This window comes from Microcebus murinus, chromosome 6, assembly GCF_040939455.1.
Source record: "Microcebus murinus isolate Inina chromosome 6, M.murinus_Inina_mat1.0, whole genome shotgun sequence".
In the NCBI taxonomy this organism is placed as follows: Eukaryota; Metazoa; Chordata; class Mammalia; order Primates; family Cheirogaleidae; genus Microcebus; species Microcebus murinus.
The window spans coordinates 112,523,774-112,544,143 of record NC_134109.1 but is presented as its reverse complement, the minus strand read 5'-3'; the positions used below and the strand labels follow the sequence as shown (position 1 = coordinate 112,544,143).

The 20,370-nt window shown below is 54.0% G+C and overlaps 1 protein-coding gene across 2 annotated transcripts in view; it reads right to left on the bottom strand.

The window, feature by feature from the left end:
• The window catches only part of ACSBG1 (acyl-CoA synthetase bubblegum family member 1), a 61,023-nt gene that overhangs the window by 23,328 nt on the left and 17,325 nt on the right, over positions 1-20,370 (bottom strand). Inside the window, exons 3-7 of one of the 2 annotated variants that reach the window (XM_020286107.2) lie at positions 18,156-18,260; positions 17,054-17,154; positions 5,068-5,288; positions 4,565-4,653; positions 4,139-4,259 (exon numbers count right to left, since the gene is read on the bottom strand). In XM_020286107.2, the coding sequence (XP_020141696.1) occupies positions 4,139-4,259; positions 4,565-4,653; positions 5,068-5,288; positions 17,054-17,154; positions 18,156-18,260 (637 nt within the window). The remainder of the gene's footprint in view (positions 1-4,138; positions 4,260-4,564; positions 4,654-5,067; positions 5,289-17,053; positions 17,155-18,155; positions 18,261-20,370) is intronic. The other variant, XM_020286108.2, reaches the window with a different exon arrangement.

Sequence of the window (20,370 nt, the reverse complement as noted above, 5' to 3'; positions counted from 1 at the left end):
CACTCTAGCCCAGATGACAGAGAGAGACTCTGTCTCAAAAAAAAAAAAGAGAAAAGGTTAAATGGTAAATTTATGTTATGTGTATTTTACTACAATTAAAAAATTGGGAAAATGACATTATATGTGTACTAGATGATATGGAAGAATTCTTTTACTTGTGCTAGATATAACATAGTTACAGGGATTATTTGAGAAAGATTTAGCATGTTTTAGAGATGCACATTGAAGTATTCAGGGAATGAAATGACATGATGTCAGAGATTTACCTTCAAATACTTTAGCAAAAAAGTGAATAGAAGAAGCAAGTGTGATGAAAACATATTATAGTTATTGAAACTGATGATAGATATATGGGGATCCTATTTTTGTTTGTTTTGAAAACTTTCATAATACAAATTTTATTTAAAATGGTCACCATTATTTAAAATGGTGACCATTTCCTAGCTCTGGGCCTTAGTTTCTTTAGCTGAAAAATGGGGATGGGGATGGCATTTGAATTAGATCAACAACCTATGCAAGGGACCTCCCTGAGGGGCCTGGCAAAATCTACTGGGGGCTTTTAAGTTCTCCAGCCCTCCCCAGCCTGGATTCTGACATGAGCAAGAATGTCGAGGACTGTCTGACTCCCTCAAGGGAGGCTGAGGAGAAGGGATAACTACTAGGAACTGGGCAGCTCAGGCCCCTGCCAGCTTGGCTGTCATGAAAATCTTAGCCTGTCAAGGCCTCAGGATGAAGCTGACCTGGGGGAACCTGGGGCAGCTATTGGCTGGGGCTTAGGAAGCAAGGCTCGGGAACTGATTCAACGACCCATGTGCCTCTGAAGCCACTGGGGGTCTGTGAAGCCTCCAGACCTGAGTAAATCTGGCCCACACCAAGTGCTAGGGTGCCTGGGCAGGCCAGTAGCGGGACATCCCTACTGAGGCCAGCAGAGACAGGGAGGAAGAGGCACTGAGGACAGCTCAGGCTCTCTTCTCCTTGGTCTCCCTGAACAACTCATTTTAGGCAGCATAATCTGCTCCCATGTGTCCTCTCACAGTCTCAAGCATTTGTCTGACCCAGACAGAATGGAGACATTCAGAAGGAGAGATCCTGAAAACACAGGGTTCAAAAGGAGGCGAGACAAGCCCGTTGGCGGTAAAGTGAGCCCATTTGATACACCCTTCACAGTAAAACAAAGTGGGCCCAAGTGCCCGTGAAAAAGAAGGCTTTCAAAGTAACCCTAAAACGGCATAAAAGAGGGTGCACTCACAATGATTAGAGAAACCCTCCAAGGGTCTGGAACCAACCAGCCAAGTGCAAAATGCAAATGTGCGGTCCCTTGTTCAAACCTTTTTAACCACTTTGGTACCAGCGTCAACTATAGTCGACAGCCACAGATGAACACGCACAGAGACTTTAGCCCACAGCCATGATAGGAAGGCGCACAGCCAAGCGTCAACTTTACCCAACAGCCGTGATATGACTTTTCTAATTTTTCATTTATCAAAATAAAATTGCGAACATTTAAAAATAACGTAATGAAAACATATATGTATATGTTACCTATTCTGATTTACAAGTAAAGCTGCCTGTAAAGTAAAACAAGCTTTCAGTGCTTTAAAGCTTTCCTCATCACACGAGAGCAAGACGGATCCGTCGTCCGTGCACAGCACAGACTACCATGTGGACTGCGAGTGCGGCTGTGGGCGAGGTGTCACAGCCGGTGGGCGCCGTCCCGAAGTCGTTAAGAATTTCAAGACATGACAGTAGAGCATTAAACGAAGCTTGTGCCCTGTGTGAAGTGAATCCCGGGCTGTGCCCCGCAAAGCCAGCCCTGCCTGAGGGCCCATTTCCCTGCCCAGACTCCAGTGGGGCTGAGGGGCCTCCCTCCATCACCCGCCCACAGTGGGTCTGGGCTCCAAGGGCTGTAAGGAGCTGGGCACAGCTATCCATTTCCTTCTTGTCCTCACAGGGCACCCTGACCCCTCCCCAAGGAGGAGGGCATGCTATGGCCCAGCTGCCATACTGGGGTGTTCAGAGCAGGCCCTGGCACTTCGTAAGCTCTCTTCAAATCATGCCCTGTAGAGAGATGTGGCCCGCTTGGTCTCGCTCACAAATGGTTCCTAGGGTTCCCCATGAGGACCTGCAGCACAAAGGGTCTGAGCTTGAGTCTCTCTGCTGCCCTTGCAAGGGATGGGACCTTGAGTAAGCCATACTCCACCGCTCTGGCCCTTGGCTTCTTCCTTGCCTGTAAAATGGGGCAATAAGAATCAGCTCTCAGGCTGCCGAGAGACATGGGACGCACGTGCAGTTAGCACCCCATGAATCGCATCTGCATGCCGTTGGCGCTGCGAGGCTGTGGAGCCGCCTCCTGGGACCCTCCTTGTCCACTCTGGGTCCGTTTCTTCGTGTCAGGTGGAGACGGGAAGGTATCAGGGCAACGCCTCTGCCAGTGCCTCCACGCTCTGCCAGTTCCCTAAGTTTTACAAAGAACCCCTCTCTCCTTTTACAAGTCAAAACTTTAACAATCTAATAGTTTAAAAGCATTTACGTGGTGCTGCTATGGGATGAATTTTGTCCCCCAAAAAAGATATGCCAAAGTCCTAACCTCAGCACCTCAGAACGTGACCTTATTTGAAGACAGGTCTTTACAGAGGTAATCAAGTTAAAATGAAATCATTAGGGTGGGTCCTAATCCAATATGCCCAGTGTCCTTATTAAAAGGGAAAATTGGTCAGAGACATGCTAGAGAAGACAGCATGAAGACACACAGGGAGAACACTGTGTTAAGGTCAAGGCAGAGATCTGGGCGATGCTTCCACAGGCCAAGGAACATAAAGATTGCTGCCAACCGCCAGAAGCCAGGCAGTGGGTGGCACTTTGTTACAGTAGCCTTGGCAAGCTAATACAGGTGCCATCAGGGGCCAGGCATTGGGCCAAGAATTACCCTCATAACAGCCCCTGGAGGTGGCCACTGTTGCCATCACCATCCTGCTCCAGGCTACTCTGTGAGCTCTGGCAGCCCAGCCCCAGAGCCTGTGTGTCCAGCCACTGCCCTGCACTACCCCGCAGGTTAAACGCTGTCAAGAGACCTTTGTGCGTGGGCGATCTGAGGTCTTCCCAGGGTTTCTTTTTATTTTACCGTGAGCCAGAAGTCCTTGGCCTGGGCTGCTCATAGCGTCACTTACTCTGATTTGGGGACACCCTCCAAGAGACTCTGCCTCAATGGTCTGGGCTACAGCCTGGGCCTGCCCCAGGGAGTCTGATATGGCCCTGTTAGGATCCACTGGCCCAAGCTTGCTCTTATCTTTCAGTCTAAAGGAGACTTCTCCACTAAAGATGAGAGAAGATGCCTGCTCTGGGGCCTCGGGGCATCCAGGTCCCACAGTCCTAGAGGGCGGGAGACCATTTGTCCTGTCCTCAGGCACAGAAGGGGAGCCGGAAGCCAGGCGGCACCTTCAGAAGCACAGTCAAGCCAGCAAGTCAATCCCAAAGGCCTCCTTTGGGATGCAGGGAGCCCTGGAGGACCTTGCAAGCTGTTGGGTGAAGCTGGGACAGAGAGGTGTCCCAAGGCCACCACACCGCAGCATGGTGCATGTGGGGACAGAGCCAGGCAGGAGTGGGCCTTTAAGGAATCAGGAGGCATCATCAATGCTCCGGAAAAGACCCAACTTGCTTGAGAGACACTTCTGAGCTCCTGCTCCATGACTACTGCCTCCGACCTGGCCCAGCCTCACCCCGAGGCAGCCTAAACCTGTACTCCCCACCATGACTTGAGTGTGCAAGATGTCATGGCCCTGAGCCACCCCTGCACCCTCCCACCAGCAGAGGACCCAGCCCCCAAGCTCTTGCTCCCTTTCAGGGGAGACCCGTTCTAAAGAGAAAGCCATGGGAGGCAGCAGGCTGGACAGGAGTCCTAGTTCAAGGCCCTATCACCCACTTCCTAGGTGACCGCATACCCTTCTCATCTCAACTTCCTGACCTGTCAAAAGGGTAGGCAGCTATTGCCCTGCCTTGCTCGATGTATGCATGGGGCCAGGGGCTTGCTGTTGAGCATGGCAAGAGACTGCACGGGAGGGCGGGAAGGTCCTGTGCAGGTTGGGGTGGAGGTCCATGAGGGCACCCCTCTTACCCCATGCCTGCCACCCTCTCCCCAAACCTTCAGGATCTTTTCCAGCTGCTTCTGCGTGTCGACCACGATGATGTTGGCGCGGCAGTCATGGGAGATGTACTGGCAGGCCTCAGGGGAGCTGGTTGTGTAAATGCCGGTGACAATGCCGCTGCAGGAGACCCCGGAGGATTTGTGTCAGGGCAGGTGCAGAGGGGCCACCCCTCCCCCCACCCCCAGCCCCTGCAGCCCCAGCCCCAGAGAGCTCCCATGGCTCAAACAGGCCAGGCTCCCACACCAACCATCTGAGCACAACTGCCCCAGCAGGGGGTGCAAAGACAGGTCTGAGAGAAGGCCCCAGGAAAGAGGTGGGACGTTGGGCAGTGGAGGGGGGTTCTAAAAAGAGTTATCGACCCTTTCCTACTCCCTGTCCTCCACCAACCCACTGGGGTTCCCACCCCCAGCCCAGCCACTCACCCTGCAAACACCGTGCCCACTGCCGAGAAGAACCATTCCGGGGCGTTGAAGCCAAGGATGGCTACGCTGTGGGCCCGCTCCAGGCCGAGCTCCAGGCCAGAGGCAAACGGGCCAGGTCAGCCAGGCAGAGAAAGGACCTCTCAGGCCCCACATGCCCCTCCAGGTTGCAAGGGACCGCCCCCACCTCCCAGGGTCCACCCAGAGAGTCGGGAACCCGGCCCCTCAGCCCAGCACACTGGGCTTCCCAACCCACCTTGAGCGTGACAGCAAATGAAAAGCTGGTGTCAAGTGCCCAGCACATGGTAAGGGCTCAGCAAATATAAAATCCTCAGTACAGGGCCCAGCACATAGTGTTGGCTCAGTGAACAGGCATGGTTCAGGCATTTACAGCTATGGTTTCTAAGGGCCTTTCCCGGTGGAGAGTGGAGGAGGAGGCCTGCAAGGGCCCTGGAGCTGGAAGGGGGGTCTAGGGGAGGGAAGGCCATGTTTGGCGGGGCCCTCACCTTCAGGAAGCCCTTGGCAGCCTTGCGGGCGAGCAGGTAGTACTGGGAGTAAGAGATGTGCTCCCACGTTTCCTGGCGCTTGAAGCCCAGAGCCCTGAGGTCCCCATACTTGTCCAGAGCCTCGTAGAACATCTGGTGCACAGTGTAGGGAAGCTGTGGGCAGCTGGCGTCCATCCGCAGGCGCACCCGCCCATCCGCCTGAGTCGTCCACAGCACCTCCTCTGCAGGGGGAGACCGAGGCTTGCATCACGCCAGCCTGGGGCTGTCCTCAAGGGATCCCAGTACTGCCCTGGGCAGAGCTCCCAGCCTGCACGTCCTGACAATGCCTTGGGCACTAGACCATGGGGCTGACAGGCAAGCCAGAAACTGGGATAGGCTGGGAGGCTGCCTGGAGGAGGAGGTCTGACTCGGCCTTGAAGGATGAGCAAAGCTTAGGAATGCAGCAGGGAAGAGGGGAGAGACCAGCTGGCGAAGACCGGGAGGCCCTAGAGACACAGAAGCTTCTGGACTTGGTTCCGCATTTAGCCCAGCTGGGATTTGCCTCTCGAGGTTAGGCAGTGAGCTCGGTCAGATCTCCAGGTGCCTTCATGGTTCCCATCCTTCCCCTGCCTGTTGTGAATGGATGGGACAGACCCACTGAACAGAAGGTCAAAGGTGCATGTGGGGACAGCCAGGCAGGAGTGGGCCTTTAAGGAATCAGGAGGCATCATCAATGCTCCGGAAAAGACCCAACTTGCTTGAGAGACACGTCTGAGCTCCATGACTACTGCCTCCGACCTGGCTCAGCCTCACAGAGAGTGACCCTCCTAAGGATCTGGAGGAGACAGAACACCAGCAGACCCTGATCTCCAGCCTGAAAAGTCTCCAGTCCCAAGAAATACCACCAACAACAGTCTTTGTTTATTCTCCCTCACAAGAGGCCTCTCATTAAGTCTTCGCAGAGCAGGTCTGGACAGCCCCATTTCAAGGTGGGGCTCCTGCAGGTCACAGAGGTTTGGTCATTTTCCCAGGGTCAGACATCGGGAGGTGCAGAGTCAGGATTTGCACTCAAGTGTGTCTGATGCCACAGATCATGCTGGGAACACTTGAAAGCTTACTCTGTGTGCAGTGGGTAGCAACAGAGACTTGCCACTTAGTGTGCAGGACTTGGGGCAAGCCACCGAAAGCTGAGTCTGTTTCCTCAGGGAAAGATGAGGATTCAGCTCTCAGGGTGGATATGAGGATCAAAAGAAATAGTGTATATGAAAGAACCCTGGCATATAGTTGGTGCTCAATAAATGCATACTTTTCTTCCTTCTCCCTTTTCCAAGTTCTCCAAATTGTTTGCAAAGGAAGCTTAGAAGGGTGGTCTGGACACTTTGGGGACCTGGGGCCTCCTTCCCCTGGGGCAAGGGTGGTCATTCTAAGATACACCCTCAGGAAAGGGGGTGGCCAGGACCAGTGGGGCTGCACTGCCACCTGCTGGCCAGACAGACCCACCTCTTCTGCTGTTCTGTCACTGGCTCTTCCCTGAAACCAGCCAGTGGACTAGATGGCCTTATTCCTCTCCTTTGACACTCTTAGATTGCACGCAGACTCTGAGGTTGGCAGAAAGGGGTGACTATCTTGGGGCTGGGACAGGAGAGCCCCTTCTTCCCCCTGTGGAAGCCCAGGGGGTGGTGACAAGAGCATGTACCCAGGCCCAAACAAAAGAAGGAAAGATATGAGGTAGGAACATGACAGCCTTCTGGAAATTCAGGCTGGGGCAGGAGAGGGTGCCAGAGAGGCCTTATGTATTGGTGGAGGCCAAGACCATGCTGGGGGGTATCCACTCGTCGCCCCAGGATGCATGCCCCTGCCACCAGCCAGGCTGGAGCCCCTGCTCTAGGGTGGAGGTGTGAGCCAAGGAGTGCGAGCCCCCCTCCATTCACTCCTCATACTTCTCCAAGCCCTGTCCCCATATCTCGGGACCCCAGCCTGGCACGCGCCACTGATCCACCTCTTCAGAGCTTTCAACCTCTGTATTTTGCTAAAGTCCATACCCAAAGCAGAAAGTCAAGTGCACCTAGGTTCAAAACCTCGATTATGTCACTACCTATGGAGTGAGCTAACAGGTCATTCTCCTCTCAGCTGCATTCTAATCACCTGCAAGTGTGAGGGGTCAGTGAGTACATGGGGACAGTGGGGATACAGGGCTGGTGGAAAAGTGAGAAGGTACAGCCACATTGGAAAACAGTTGAGCAGTTTCTTAAAGCACTAAACATGAATTTACCATACAACAGAACAACTCCACACTTAGGTACTTCCCCAAGAGAAATGAATAGACGTCCCCACAGAGACTTGAAGACTTGTACATGGATGTTCTCAGCAGCATTTATAACAGTCAAAAAATGGAAATAAGCCAACTGTCCATCAACTGGTGAATGAAAACCAAATTGTAGTCTGCCGTGTGATGGAATACCATTCTTCTCTTAAAGGGAACAAGTGCTGACACAGGCTACGACATGGGTGAAACTCAAAAGCATGTTCCGTGACAGAAGCCAGATGCAAAAAGACCACAGGCCATGTGATGCCATTTATACAAAGTATCTAGAAAAGGTAGCACTGAAGGCTAATAGCTGCCTGGGGCAAGCGGTGGGAGTAGAGAGTGCCCACAAAATGGACACAAGGGATCTTTGGGGGTGACAGAAGCATTCTACAATTGGATTGTGGTGATGTTTGTGAAACTCCATAAATTTGCTAAAAATCATTAAACTTTGCATGCAGAATGGTAAATTCAGTGCCATATGGCACTGCTCAATAAAGCTGCTTTAAAAAAAATGAGAGGAAGAATGTTGCCCTCCCAAAGTGTTGCAAGGACCCTGTGTGCTGCACGGTGGCAGGCCCAGGCTGGGCAGACAGCCGCTGCTCTTCCCGCCTGCATAGGGTTCCTCAGGGCCTGGCCCAGAAAAGGTCTCCTCTGGGCACTTCCGAAAGCTCCTGCTTGTCTGCAGGCAGCCCTTCTCCCAGGTTGCCAAGAAGAGCAGAGGTAAGTCTTGTGTGATCTGTTGGCATAGCTTCCCTCAAGCCAAAAGTTTTAACTTGAACATTTATAATCTCTTTTTTAACGATGAAAATATGCACACTTTTGCTAAGAGATAGGAAACAGTTTAGAAGTCTATGCTGTGCCAGTGATCGGCCCTCCTTACACAAACATATGTACAGGGAGTTAGGGTTTATGTTGCTGCTGCTACTGTTGCTTTAACAAAAAGGGGGGGTAGAGATCATGTCATTGATATTAGTGTCTTAATCAAGGGTGGCAAATCCCAAATGCCAGTGGGACCAGGTAGATGATGTGTCAGGATCATAATAAATAATGTATAATAATAAATTAATGAAGTGCCCCAGGATTTGCAAGTGAAACCCAGAGATATAGTCTTTTCCACAGGGAAACAGGCTCCCTCTCATTTTCCTTGAGACACGTGGCACTTGGAGTCCACCCTTTGTTCCTATGCTTTTGATGGAGACCTGCAGCAGTGTAATATTTTTCTATTATAAGAAAAGCTACAAAGTTCCACAGATCTATCGTATGACATGGTGACTATAGTTAAGAACAATGTATTGTAGTCCTGAAAATCGCTAAGAGTAGAGTTTGTGTTCTCACCACAGAAAAACATGTGAAGTCCTGCATATGTGAATTAGCTCTATTTAGCCATCCCACAATGTCTACATGTTACAAAACAACATGTTGTACACAATAAATACATCCAATTTTAATTTGTCAATTAAAAATCAATTCAAAAAAAAGAAAAGCTATACTAGGAGGGCAGTGATAATTGTACGGGCTCTGGCCTCAGCGTCAGGGAGGCCACAGGGAGTGGTGGGGTCTGGGGTGGGCGAGAGCATCTTCATCCAACCGGTGGCTGCTCCCACCTCTAGGGCTAGTGCCCACCAGGAACAGAAACCAAGCACTACCGGAAATCTGGGTGTCTGTGTTTAAAAAAGTATTATGTGGACCAAATCAAACACAGCCCTTAGCCAAGGCATGCACATCGAGTTTGGGCGGCATTAACAAGTCTCTGTCACCACGTGTGCGTGTTGCGCGACTACTCAACGCTCCATTGTCGGTGGTGTCATAGTTCACTCTACCACTTCCCTATTGAAAGACACCTGGTGATTTCCAGCCTTCGGTCCTTGTTCTAGGCTTTCCAAGAGATAGATTTCTAGAAGTAGGTTTACTGGATCAGAAGAAAAAGGTGCTTAAAACCTGATGGACATTTTGGACAGAGTTCCTCAACTAATTTCTCTTTTCCCATTAATGACGTGGTTCTGCCTTTTTCCTATTTTTTTTCCCTCATGGTCTGCAAGGTCAGTCTCCTCCTAGCCCAGCTGGAGGGAACTGAGACTGACGGGGACAAGAGACCTGGCCCTGGAGGACCCTATGCCCCTTGAGAAGAGCGATAAGGCCCACTGGCCAGCCCACGGCCTGGCCCTTTCTCTCCACAGCAGGACCTGTCTGAGTGTCTCCACCAGCCAGGAGATAAGACCCTGTTGGGAAAGGGCCTGACCCACTCACCCTGAGGCCCCCATCGTCTCCAGCCTGCTGAGCACCCATCATGGCCAGCGGGACCCTGTGCCGGCCGTTCTTTGCCCATCACCTCCTAGCTAAAGCTCTGAGACTCAGGGGGCTGAATGAGTGCTGGCAGAGCTGACCAGCAGAAAGAGGATGGAAACCCACACCACCTGATGCCCAAGTCCACGCTGCTCCCATCAGGCATGTGGCCTCTTAGAGTGGGCTTCAAGACAGGCCTGGGCACCATATCTCCTCCAGGAAAGGACCATCGTGCCCCCTTCCCAAGTTCTGTGCTGGGGCTCAGCCTGGGTGACCTTGGGCAGCCACTGGCCTTTTCCCACATTGCTGAGGCTCCCTGAGTGATCTTTCTAAACCCAGATCTGAACTGCTTAAAAGCCTCTGACAGCTCTCATTGACCACAGGGTAACATCTACACCATGGCTTCTAAGGCAGGCGCTCCCAAGAGGGGCTCACTTACCATTCCCAGCCTCAACCTTCCTTGCAGCCAACCAGAACTGCTTCCATTTTCCCTTGGTTTCCTGCCTCTGTGCCTTTGCCTGTGCTGTGACTGCCTGGAATGCCCTTCCCTCCACCACACATCCACACTCCACCACACTTCAAGGCCCTCGTAGTCCCTCCTCACCAAAGACTTCTGTGTCCACGCCTAACTGAGGGGTGGGTCATGGTCAGGGCTGCCTCTCCACCAGACTGGAGGCTCCTGAAGCAGCAGCCCAGCCCAGAACAGAGGCCAGTGGGGAAGAATGAGTTGGCCTCTGTCCCATCCCAACCCCAGGAGGGCTGGACTGAGTGACTGTGTGTCTAGTGGACCCAGGCCTTCGGCCCTCCCCACCTCACCCTTGTCCCCAGGATGGCCTGATGACAAGGCAGGACACACTGCTGCCCAAGTGCAGAGTGAGATGGGCCCACACAGCAGGTGATGCCCAAGTGGGACACATCAGGCTGCATCCCCACCCTACATCCCTAAGAGCCCCAGGTGGGACCCAGCAAGGTCCTGCTCTGCTCAGGGTCCTCTCAACCACTGGGGCCAGTGCCAAGTCCACCCCTGGATTGAGAGTGGAGAGAAGGCAGCCCATCTCCCAGCCCCGTGCCAACTCTCCCCACCCTCCTCACACATGTAATCCCACCCTTGGCTGGGTACTTTCCAGACAGACTTCACATGTCAAAGGGCTTACAAAAGGAGTATCCTTTGATCCATAAATCACAGTTTTAGGAAGTTACTCATGGGAAACAATAGTGTACAGAAAGAATGTGGAGACAGATATCTTTAGAGCGCCTTTTCTATTAGCAAAGTCATTGGAAACAACCCAGATGTCCAACAGGGGCTGGTCAAGTTCATCAGGCTGCAGCCATCATGGATTCCTGTGTAGCCAGTAAAATGTCTAATGATGTGAGGAAATGATCACAGAGTAGCACCAAGTGGAAGAGGGAGTGAATGTAAGTCCACATAAAATGCACAGACATGATGTCACTGCACTCTAGCCAGGCTGACAGCGAGACTTTGTCTTTAAAAAAAATGCAGACAAAACTGAAAAGATCTACATCAACATATTATTAAAAGACTTAGCACATTTTGGGCACTCAAGACATCATTCTCTACCAGTCTAACTAGGAAACCTGAGTGTCCTCGTTAGAAGCTTCTGAGTTTCTGGTGCAAGCATCAAGCTTGCAGCAAATGTTTGCCGGAGGAAGAGCTCAGGTGAAGCCTGCGATGCCCATAGTGGCGGCAGGAAGACTGGCAGGTCCCAGCCTGGCAGGTCACCTGGGAGGCAGAGGGAGTTCCCACACACAGCGTATCAGAGGCAAAGGGTGCTTTTACAGAGGAGGAAACCGAGTCCCAGAGGGGGCAGGGATGGCCAAGATCATAGCAAGTTAGGGACATAGTTGGGACAATATTTCAGTTGGTCCTGGCAGCTACCTTATGTCCAGTAGCTGGCTGAGGAGGGGCGGCTCAGTGAGTGGGTTGCAGGCTCGAGAGTCCACAGTCTTTTACCTCAGGGATGGTGTTGGGGTAGAGGAGGGTGGCGCCTGAGTGCCCTGACTCTGCCACATGGTGGGCTGCTAACAGCCAAGCAGAAGGGAGGGATGTGAGCGGGGCCCAGTCTGCCTGGCACCTCTCGGCCATCCTCTTTTTAGATAGTCACCCATGGGTAGGAGACACTTATGAAATCAGGTTGCATTCCCAGTCCTTAGAGTAGTCCCCATGCCCCATTGCAAAGTTCAACAGAGGCACAACCATCAGTCTGTCCCATATCCAAAGTAAAATCACTGCTGCCATGACAGCCAAGAACACAGCCAGGATCCAGCAATTACTGTCTCCCGGCAAGGCAACCAGATCCCAACCCAAACTGACTCCAAAAGGCAACCAGACCAGATCTATGCAGTGGAGACCCAGCTAGCCTGCCAGCAACCCCAGCACACAGCCCTCCAAGAGCCAAGTCAGCTGAGCCTGGGGGGTCTGGGCAGGGTTTCCCAGGGCCAGTTTGCACTTCCTGCCGCATCCCTCTCCCTCCACTGTCCTCTCTGTGGCCACTCCTCTTGGCTCAACCCTGGCCTGTGTCTGATCAATCCGCCCCTTGTGCTGCGGGGGCGGGCGGGCAGGGAGCTGTGCTCTCTGGGGTTCTGGAATAAAGGCATTTGAACAGCAGAGGAAGCCGCTCAATTAGCTGGGAAGGACAGGAGCAAGCACAGAGAGTGTGAAGACTGGGGTGTTTTCTGCAGTCTGTGGAAAGATGAAGCTTATTGTGAAGATGGAGGGCCATGCTGGTCCTGAGGAAAGGCGGCCCTCAGGCCTGGGACAGATCTCTCTCCAAGACATTCCCTCGGGACACCAGGCCCACAGCCCTCCTCCACTGTCCAGTCTGAGGGCCTGCTCCAGGAGGGCCCTCTCCACACAGGACCCTGTGCTGAGGGCCAGCCCTGGGCCAGGCTCTCTGGAGACACAGAGGAAGGAGAGGCCAACTTGGCCTCCGAAAAAGATGAGAAGTAGAGACAAGGCCTGGGACAGAACAGTCTGTGGTGCCTTGGCCAGGTGGTGCAGAACCTACTTGCCCAGGCGCCAGCGATTCCCGCTCCTCTGTGCCTGAAGGAAGGGGGGCCTGCAGCTGCCAGCCACTCCCAGGCTTGCTGCTGGGCGGTCAGGAGCTCTGAGCTCAGGCCACTACAGCAGAGTGGCCCTGGGCAGACCCTGCCCTCTCTTGGTCTCAGCTCCCGATCCGATTTACAATCAGGATGGGCAAGAGGGTCTCTATAAGCTCCCACGGTCATTAAAACAATGGCCAGCTTTTCTGTCCTGCCCCAAAGATGTCACTCGTCCAGGCCTGAGCCACTGGGGTGAGGGGTCTGAGACGGGCTCTCCCTGCCCTGTGGCAAGCGCTCGGGACACACACGGGAGACCTCAAGCTGGGTCTCCACCCTCAGCAAAGAAGTCGGGTTGGGGAGAGTGCGTGGGCACCCTGCCCCAGGGCCACGGGGCTGATATGCCCCACAGCAGGGCCCCAGGAGGAGGCAGCGGGCAGGGACACCTAGGACACCCAGGTCAAGTCTGAAGAGTGGATGTCGAGGCAGGGGTGGGGGGTGCCGCTGCCCTGTGGAGAAGACTTCTCTAGGGACTCCCAGAGGGCCGCTTGTTTCGGCTGGCAGGGCCAGGATTACCACCTGTTCCCATTTCATAGACGAGGAGCCATCTACACTCTTTATTTCTCACCTTTGGGGAGCCTTTCCTACCTTCCCCCAGCCCTACCACAGACTGAAGTGACAATAGGTCCCCTTGGGCCTCCTCCAGCCCCCAGGCTCAGGCCGTGGGCTCCCTGAGGACAAAGGTAGTATCCAGCCCCTGTCTCGTGCCCTCGCTCGAAGCTCGGCCTAAAACACCACCCATGCCCTGGGAACATTTGGCAAGGGTGGGAGCGAGGGACAGAGGAGGCCCAGCAGATCCTTCCACCCATGAAGGGGCCTCTCAAGCTGGGCTGAGCACCCAGCTTCCCCGTCTTTAGTGAAAAGCTCCCCAGTGGGTGTGGGAGTCTCCTGGAGAAAGTGGGGTGGGGGGTGGGAGGACCAGCACCCCCACCAGCTGCAACCCGGCAGCTGCCCTCCCCTTTTCTGTGGCCTCATTGCTGCCCTTCTCCACTGGGGTCCATGCACAGCCTAGAAAGGGATAGAGAGAAAAGTGTCTCCCGGGCCCAATACAAGGCTGCCTTTGTGTGGTTGTCAGATTCCAGCAGCTCAACAGCCGGACTTGGGGGGCTGTTCCCTGGGAGTACAGCCATCTGGGCAGCTCAGAGCCCTCAAGCTTCTTGGGAGCTCAAGGACGGCCAGGAGCCTCCGAGGGCTCCAAGGTGAACCCTGGTTCCTGTATGTAGGACTCAAAGAGCTCCTCAGAGGGACTGCCAGCTCAACAGTTAGTGGAGGGGAAGCAGGGCCTGGCCAGGCCTGGAGGGAACCAGACTGTGCACAATGCCATCTAGGTCCCAAAGAGGCAGTGTGGCCAGTTAAGAGGTGTAACTCTTACTAGCTGTGTGACTCTGAGAAAATCACTAAACCTCTCTGAACTCCATTTCCTCTATCAAATGGTAATGATAAATATGGCTTCTCCACTGCCACTACGAAGATAAAGTGAAGGAATACAAGAAAGTTCCTTGGCACGGGGCCTTGCACCTGGTGGGTGTTCCTGGTGGGAAGTTTGCTCTTCTTGTTAAGGGGGCCACTGTGTGGAGAAGGCCTTAGGCCTTAAGGCCTCTCATAATCCCACAGATCCCTTCCCCATGAGTCTTTGACACGGGCAGCTGCCCCTTCTCAATCTTAGGGAAAAGGCAGTTTCCAGATCCCTCCTAACCTATGACAGCCCCAGTCTCCTCCCTTGTATTGAGTGTAGGGCCCAGGGCCCCAGAGCTTCTGGGGGACCAAAAAGATAGAGGAGCCCGAGCCCCAGCTCAAGGCCTGACCCACAGAGGACACACAATCCACGCTGGATCTGGATCCCACCACAGCTCCAGTCCAGAGCCTCCCCCACTGCCGTGGACAGCAGGGGCTGCACGGGACAGGGCCGGGCAGAGTGTGGCCCACCAGCCAGGCCTGAGAAGCCTGCTCAGCACTGCACTGGGCAGCACTGCAGAGACCTCTGCCCTGGTACCTGCCGATAGCCATGGTGTCGAGAGGCCCCTTGGCCCTTCCCAAACTGTCCCTTCCTCCTTCCTTATCACCAGCCCTAGAAGCTGAGCTCCCAAGGGCCGATCATTCAGCCTAGACTGAGGTCCAGACAGAGCTTGCCTTTCTGAGGGCAGCTAGAGGTCCCCATCCTCCAGGAAGCCCACCCTGATCCCTGGTTCCCGATAGCACATCTTCCTTCCTCAGCCTGTCCATGCTCTTTACCAAGGGCCTGTCTGCCTCAGACTGGGGCTTCTCTGAGGGCAGGAAAGAAGACTTGCCCATCCCAGTATCTCCAGTAGCCCAGCACACAGGATGGAGGGGCCTGGTGCATGCCCAGACTGGCTGTCCCTGGGAGCTTCCAAACGTCCCGATAAACTAGACAGTGGTGGCCCTGCCATCTCCACTGCAGTGCCTGCCCAGTCCCCACCCCTCCATTAAATCCAGTGCCATCCCCTTTCCCCCTCCTGGCCCCTGGCTGCTCAGATGTCCCTCTTCCAGCCCACTCTGACAGGACCCTCTCTGGGAGTCCCTGCCCTACTTGTTTAAAGCCCGCCCATTCTGTGTGGCCCACTGCCGCAGGGGGCTAGGTGACAGCCATCCAGATTAAGCAGTTGAGGCCCACAGGGCTGAGGATTGATTAGTCCTCCAGGGGAGTGCCAGATGCTTTTCTTGGGGAGAGCCAAGGTGCTTCCCCCACACTGGCTCCGAACTGCAGGAATAACAATGCTGCCATCAGCGCGCTCAGGACTTCCAGAGCTTCCGGGCTTCACCATGCTCAAGTTTCCTGATGTTGACACCAGCTCTTTGAGCACCCCGAGAAGGGATTACAAAATCTGAGGCATCTGAGGCTGAGCAAGCTGGTGGAACTTACTGAGAGCATGGCAAGTAAGGGAGGGGCCCTGGCCCCTGGGAGGACAAATGTGGGAGGCCACCTAGGCCCAGCCGGCCCCTTCCTGGCCTCTCTCTCAAACCAGTCTCAGAAATCAGCTAGCCCTTCCCCCAGCCCAGTTCTTTCTCCTTTATTTCTGAGGAGGGACATGAGAGGCACTGTCCACCCCTGGAATGTGCCCTACCCACCTCTCAGGCCAGGTCCCTTCCAAGGCCACCCAGAGACACCCAGCCTGGAAGAGGGGCAGCTTGATCCAGGGAGAGGATTGGCACTTGACCTCCAAGGAGCCAGGTGGCCTGGGGACTGGAGTGCCCAGAGCCCTGGCCAAGTATCTCCCCTCATTACACTTGTTTAGGCCTCAATTTCTTCACTAAACATGGGCACAGTGCCCTTTGCCCTGCCTCCTGACACCTCACCCACAACCATGCCACGACAAAGCAGAGAGCTGGGCCCTGTGTCTGTCCTGTGGCTTCCTTCCCAGAAACCCCAAGGGAAGAAGACTCAGAATAAAGGCCCAGTGCAGCCTCCTCCCTCCTCCTGTCCCCTGGGCCTGGCCTTGTCGCCCTGCTAGTTCAAGAACTCTTGAAAATGGCCTCTTCTGCCCCTTCCTCCCCAGCTGATCCCACTTCAAATCTACCACCTACTCTTCAAAACCCATAAGCCCCAACCAGGAGGAAAACAGGCAGATCCAGATAGAAGGCCTTCCTGCCAAAACACGGGCCATTCAAACACCACCACTGCCCAGCCTTCACCTCGCCCTCCCCAGATGCCAGGGGAGCGGGTGGTCCTGGGGATGGCGGCCTGCCCACCCTGGAGAAGGGCCTGCAGCTGGGAAGTCACCACGGGGAAGATCAGCAACCCAGGGAAGTGCTTAGCCCATGAGAGACGACCCAGGCCAGCCACAACCGTGTATGGTCCCAAGGACAGCACCGATCTCAATCTCGGGAGGCTGAGAACGATTGTTGCCTTTCTGTTTCTTAACTTCTATTGTTGCTACAATGTTGTGCAGTCAATACACGTGAACAAAAGCTGCATTATTATTATTATCATTGTAAGGACTCCTCAGAGTCAATGATAACTCTGTCTTCTTTAAGGCACAATTATCTGAAGGTGAAGATCATAAAAGAGCAGCCCCAAATGAGGTCATAGCTGGCTCCCTGTCCCTGGCCTCTCTCCTTCCCAACTTTCTTGAAGAAGGAAGCTCCCTTCACTGCCTCCCATCATGCCTGGCCCTGATGGTGGCCATGGTGGCCATGTGGGAAGGGGCTTGGCAGGGTCCCTGAGAGTGTGTAGACCAGCAGGATCTCCCAAGGATCTGGGCTCCGTGCCCCTCCTGCGTACCAGCACTTGCAGCCCCGCCAGCACTTGCAGCCCCGCACAGCAGCCCCCAGCTGGCTCACCTGGAGAATGCAGCGGGCTGTCCTGTGCCTTCTCTGGGCCCGACAGCTGGAGAGCATGGCTTGGGGACTCTTTGGAGAGTGTCTGCCCGTCAGTCAGGGAGCTGTCGGGGACCAGAGAAAACATTGGTTAGAACATGACTCTGACCCAGCACACATCTCAGCACCTCAGGGTGGTGCTGCCATCTCGACTCCTGCAGACTCCTGGGGCCATCCACAGAGGGGCTCCAGGGGAAGTCAAGGGGACAAGACTTCAGTGGTTCCAGGGGCTGACCCTGCCCCCACCCCAGACTCTCCGTGCAGGTTCTGAGGGCTCAGTAAAAAAAGAAATCAAGTCCTGCTGTGCTCTAATTTGCTGTGTGACTCCATGCAAATTCATGCCTTTTCTGGGTCCCAGCGTCCCCATCTGGACAAGGAAGGGGTTGAGGCCTGGCACTGGAGGGTTCTGGGTACCATCCCTGTAGGGAGCAGGCTTTCAGGGCTGGGAGGAGCCCCCACCCACCAGTCCTCAGCCATGCTTAGAAACTCAGAAGGGGGCTATGGATATTCCTAGGGCTCTCAGGGGTCCTGAGCAGGTCCCCAGATGAGGCCTCCCCTCTTCCACAGTAGTTGCGGTGCACCCCATGTCTGTCCACCCCATGGAGAGAGCAGGCATGTGAGCAAGGAGACGTGGGACTCAGTGCCATCTGCCGTCACCCCTGGCTCAGACCTCCCTTGCTTCCCAGGCTTGGCAACCCTGTATAAAAGTCTCCTCTTCCGGCCAACCCAGGGATTACTGGGCTCCCATGATCATCTCAGCCTATCTCTCAGCACCATTTTTCCTCAGGGTTCACCTAGCCAGACCTCACCTTCCTGGGTCACTGTGCAGATACATTTCCGTACACACCTCAGGACAGTGCAGGGCTGCCAGTTTCCACAATCCAGGGACACCTTGCACAGTCATTGTCCATATAAACGGAGCCCACTGGAGTGGTTCAGTGTGCAACCTGTGCAGCTAGTCGTGGCAGCCCTGAGGGTAGGATCTTGGCTCCAGGGAGCCCTGTCTGTCTGTCAGGGTGGGGTTAACCCCGTCCCTGCCCAGTCCCCAGGAAGCTGAGCCAATTACCTGCTTCTCACATTCAGCCTTACTTCTTGCCGGTACTGCAGGTTCCGAACAAAACTAAGTTTGTGAACACACCCAGGCCCCCTTGGCGGCAGTCTGCTTAAGAACCTGAGATAGGTTTTAAAGCAAAAGACATCAGGAGGTTATGAAGGGAGGGGGAGGAGGGGAAGGGGAACGAGTGGGAAGCTGAGCTGGCCTCCTCTTGGGAACTTTGTGAGCAAGCCACCAGCCATGGGGCTGGAGCAGCCCTTCTGTTGCTATGGCAACTTGCTCCAGGGAGGTTGCAGAAGGACTAAAAGGATGACAAAGCATGGTTCTGGGATGAGGCCTACTGTCCCAGGCAGAGGGAAACAGAGGTTCCTGAATGCTGTGAAACTTGTCCTGCCGACTTGGGGTCATGAGCTATGGCCACGGTTTTCTTCGGTTGTCAGGTTGAAGCTGCCTCTACTTTGGGACAAAGAAGACTGTAATGTTCCCAGTTGGCCCTGAGCTCTGGGCTCAGGCAATGAGAGGGCGAACTAGACTCAGGGTCCTACACTGTGGCTGTCTGGGGAGGACCGTGAGGTCGGCTAGCGTCCGTGCTCCATCTCAGCCTGTGTCCTCAAAAGACGGGGCTGACAGCAGGACAAACTCAGTGCTCGGGGCCGATCAGCATTTGGTGTCACCAGCTGGTCAGCCACCTCACACCAGGCCAGGCCACCGTCCCATACTCTCCTACCATTCTAATCCCTTCCTCACAAACAAGTCTGTTTAAACCCCTACCATCAAAAGGTATAGGCAGCCTTTCTCCCCATCAGTAAAATTTACATAAACTGGTTCTGGTTTTAAAATAGCTAAACAAAGACTAAATGAAAACACAGCCACCTAAAGAAGCCGAGCGCCAGGCGTACCCCTGCACACTAGCGGGGGCTTCCTGCCGCTGTCCGTGTGTGGCTTCCAGCAGCTCATCTCCCTACTGCCTTGCCGTTTCTTTCCATGGTGGAACAGAAAACGAAACGTCCAAGCTTGTTAGAGTTGTAGGTCAAATCAGAGGCGATGTTTCAAGGTGGAACCTACCATGTTGTGCTCAAAGAAACATACCTAAGGTTTGGGGAGCAAACCCTACCCTACTTTGACTCCTGAAAAGCTTTTGGGGCCCTTCTGATTCTAGCTGTTATTCTGGGAAGGACAGATGGCCGATGAATGGTCCCAACAGATGAGGCGACACTACTGTCCTCGTGACCCTACTAGCCTGTTGGGTGTGATTGACTCATTCCCGTCATTCTGGGAAAGTGCGCTGGTCCTGGAATGCGGTGCTCAGAGGCTGGCAGAAGTCCCAGACGCGGAAATCACTCAACATAATAGAATGGCAATAATGGTGGGCAGTGGCCAGGGGAAGTGACTGCTTCTGTCTGCATTTCCAATTCCTAGGAAGAGGAATACCCTACAAGGGCCTTCCCCTAAGGCGGACAAGGATCGTTCTCATCCCTGGCTCACATAGGCACTCTACAAGCACATTGCCTCACTCTCCTTTCACAAGACACACACGCATAGCTTTATTAGTGCCTGCCCAGTAGCATGAGAGCAAGTAAACAAAAGGCATGTTTGAGCAAACATGGTTCGAGGTGTGTGGGGGCAGAGGAGCCTGGGAGAGGCCGCACCGTACCTTTCTCTGCAGTATTGCTTGGTCAATCTTGCCAGAGACCTTGCCAGACAGAGGTTCAAGTGGGAACCATCTGAGCACATAGCCGCCTTCAACTCTGCCTTCAGGAAGCCCTCCTAGATTTTCCCAATACCCTCTCAACCCCATGGCCCTTGGACACTCAGGTTTGGGCTCTGAAGGCCACATGTGCTTGGGAAGCTCCTTGAGAGCAGAGGTCACCCCTGATTCAGTTTTGTCCTCTGGCCATGAGCACTCACCACTGGAGCTCATAAACATTGGTTGGACCTAACCCTTCTCAAATTGTCACTATGTGTGTGACACACAAATCAAGGACAGCCTTCATTTCTCATGAGAAACCCTCATGGATGAGTATCCATTTCCTATATTCCTGTTGCTCTTTCTTCCCATTTAGCCCTCAGCTGTCAGGCCACTGTTCTATATGCAGTAGGTGCTCACTGAATGCTTTCTTGAAACAGCATAGCATTGAAGTTCACCAGAGACTGTCTGCCTGCTTGGGTTCAAGTCACTTTACTAGCTGTGTGACTGTGGCCAAGTTGCTATACCTCTCTGAGCCTC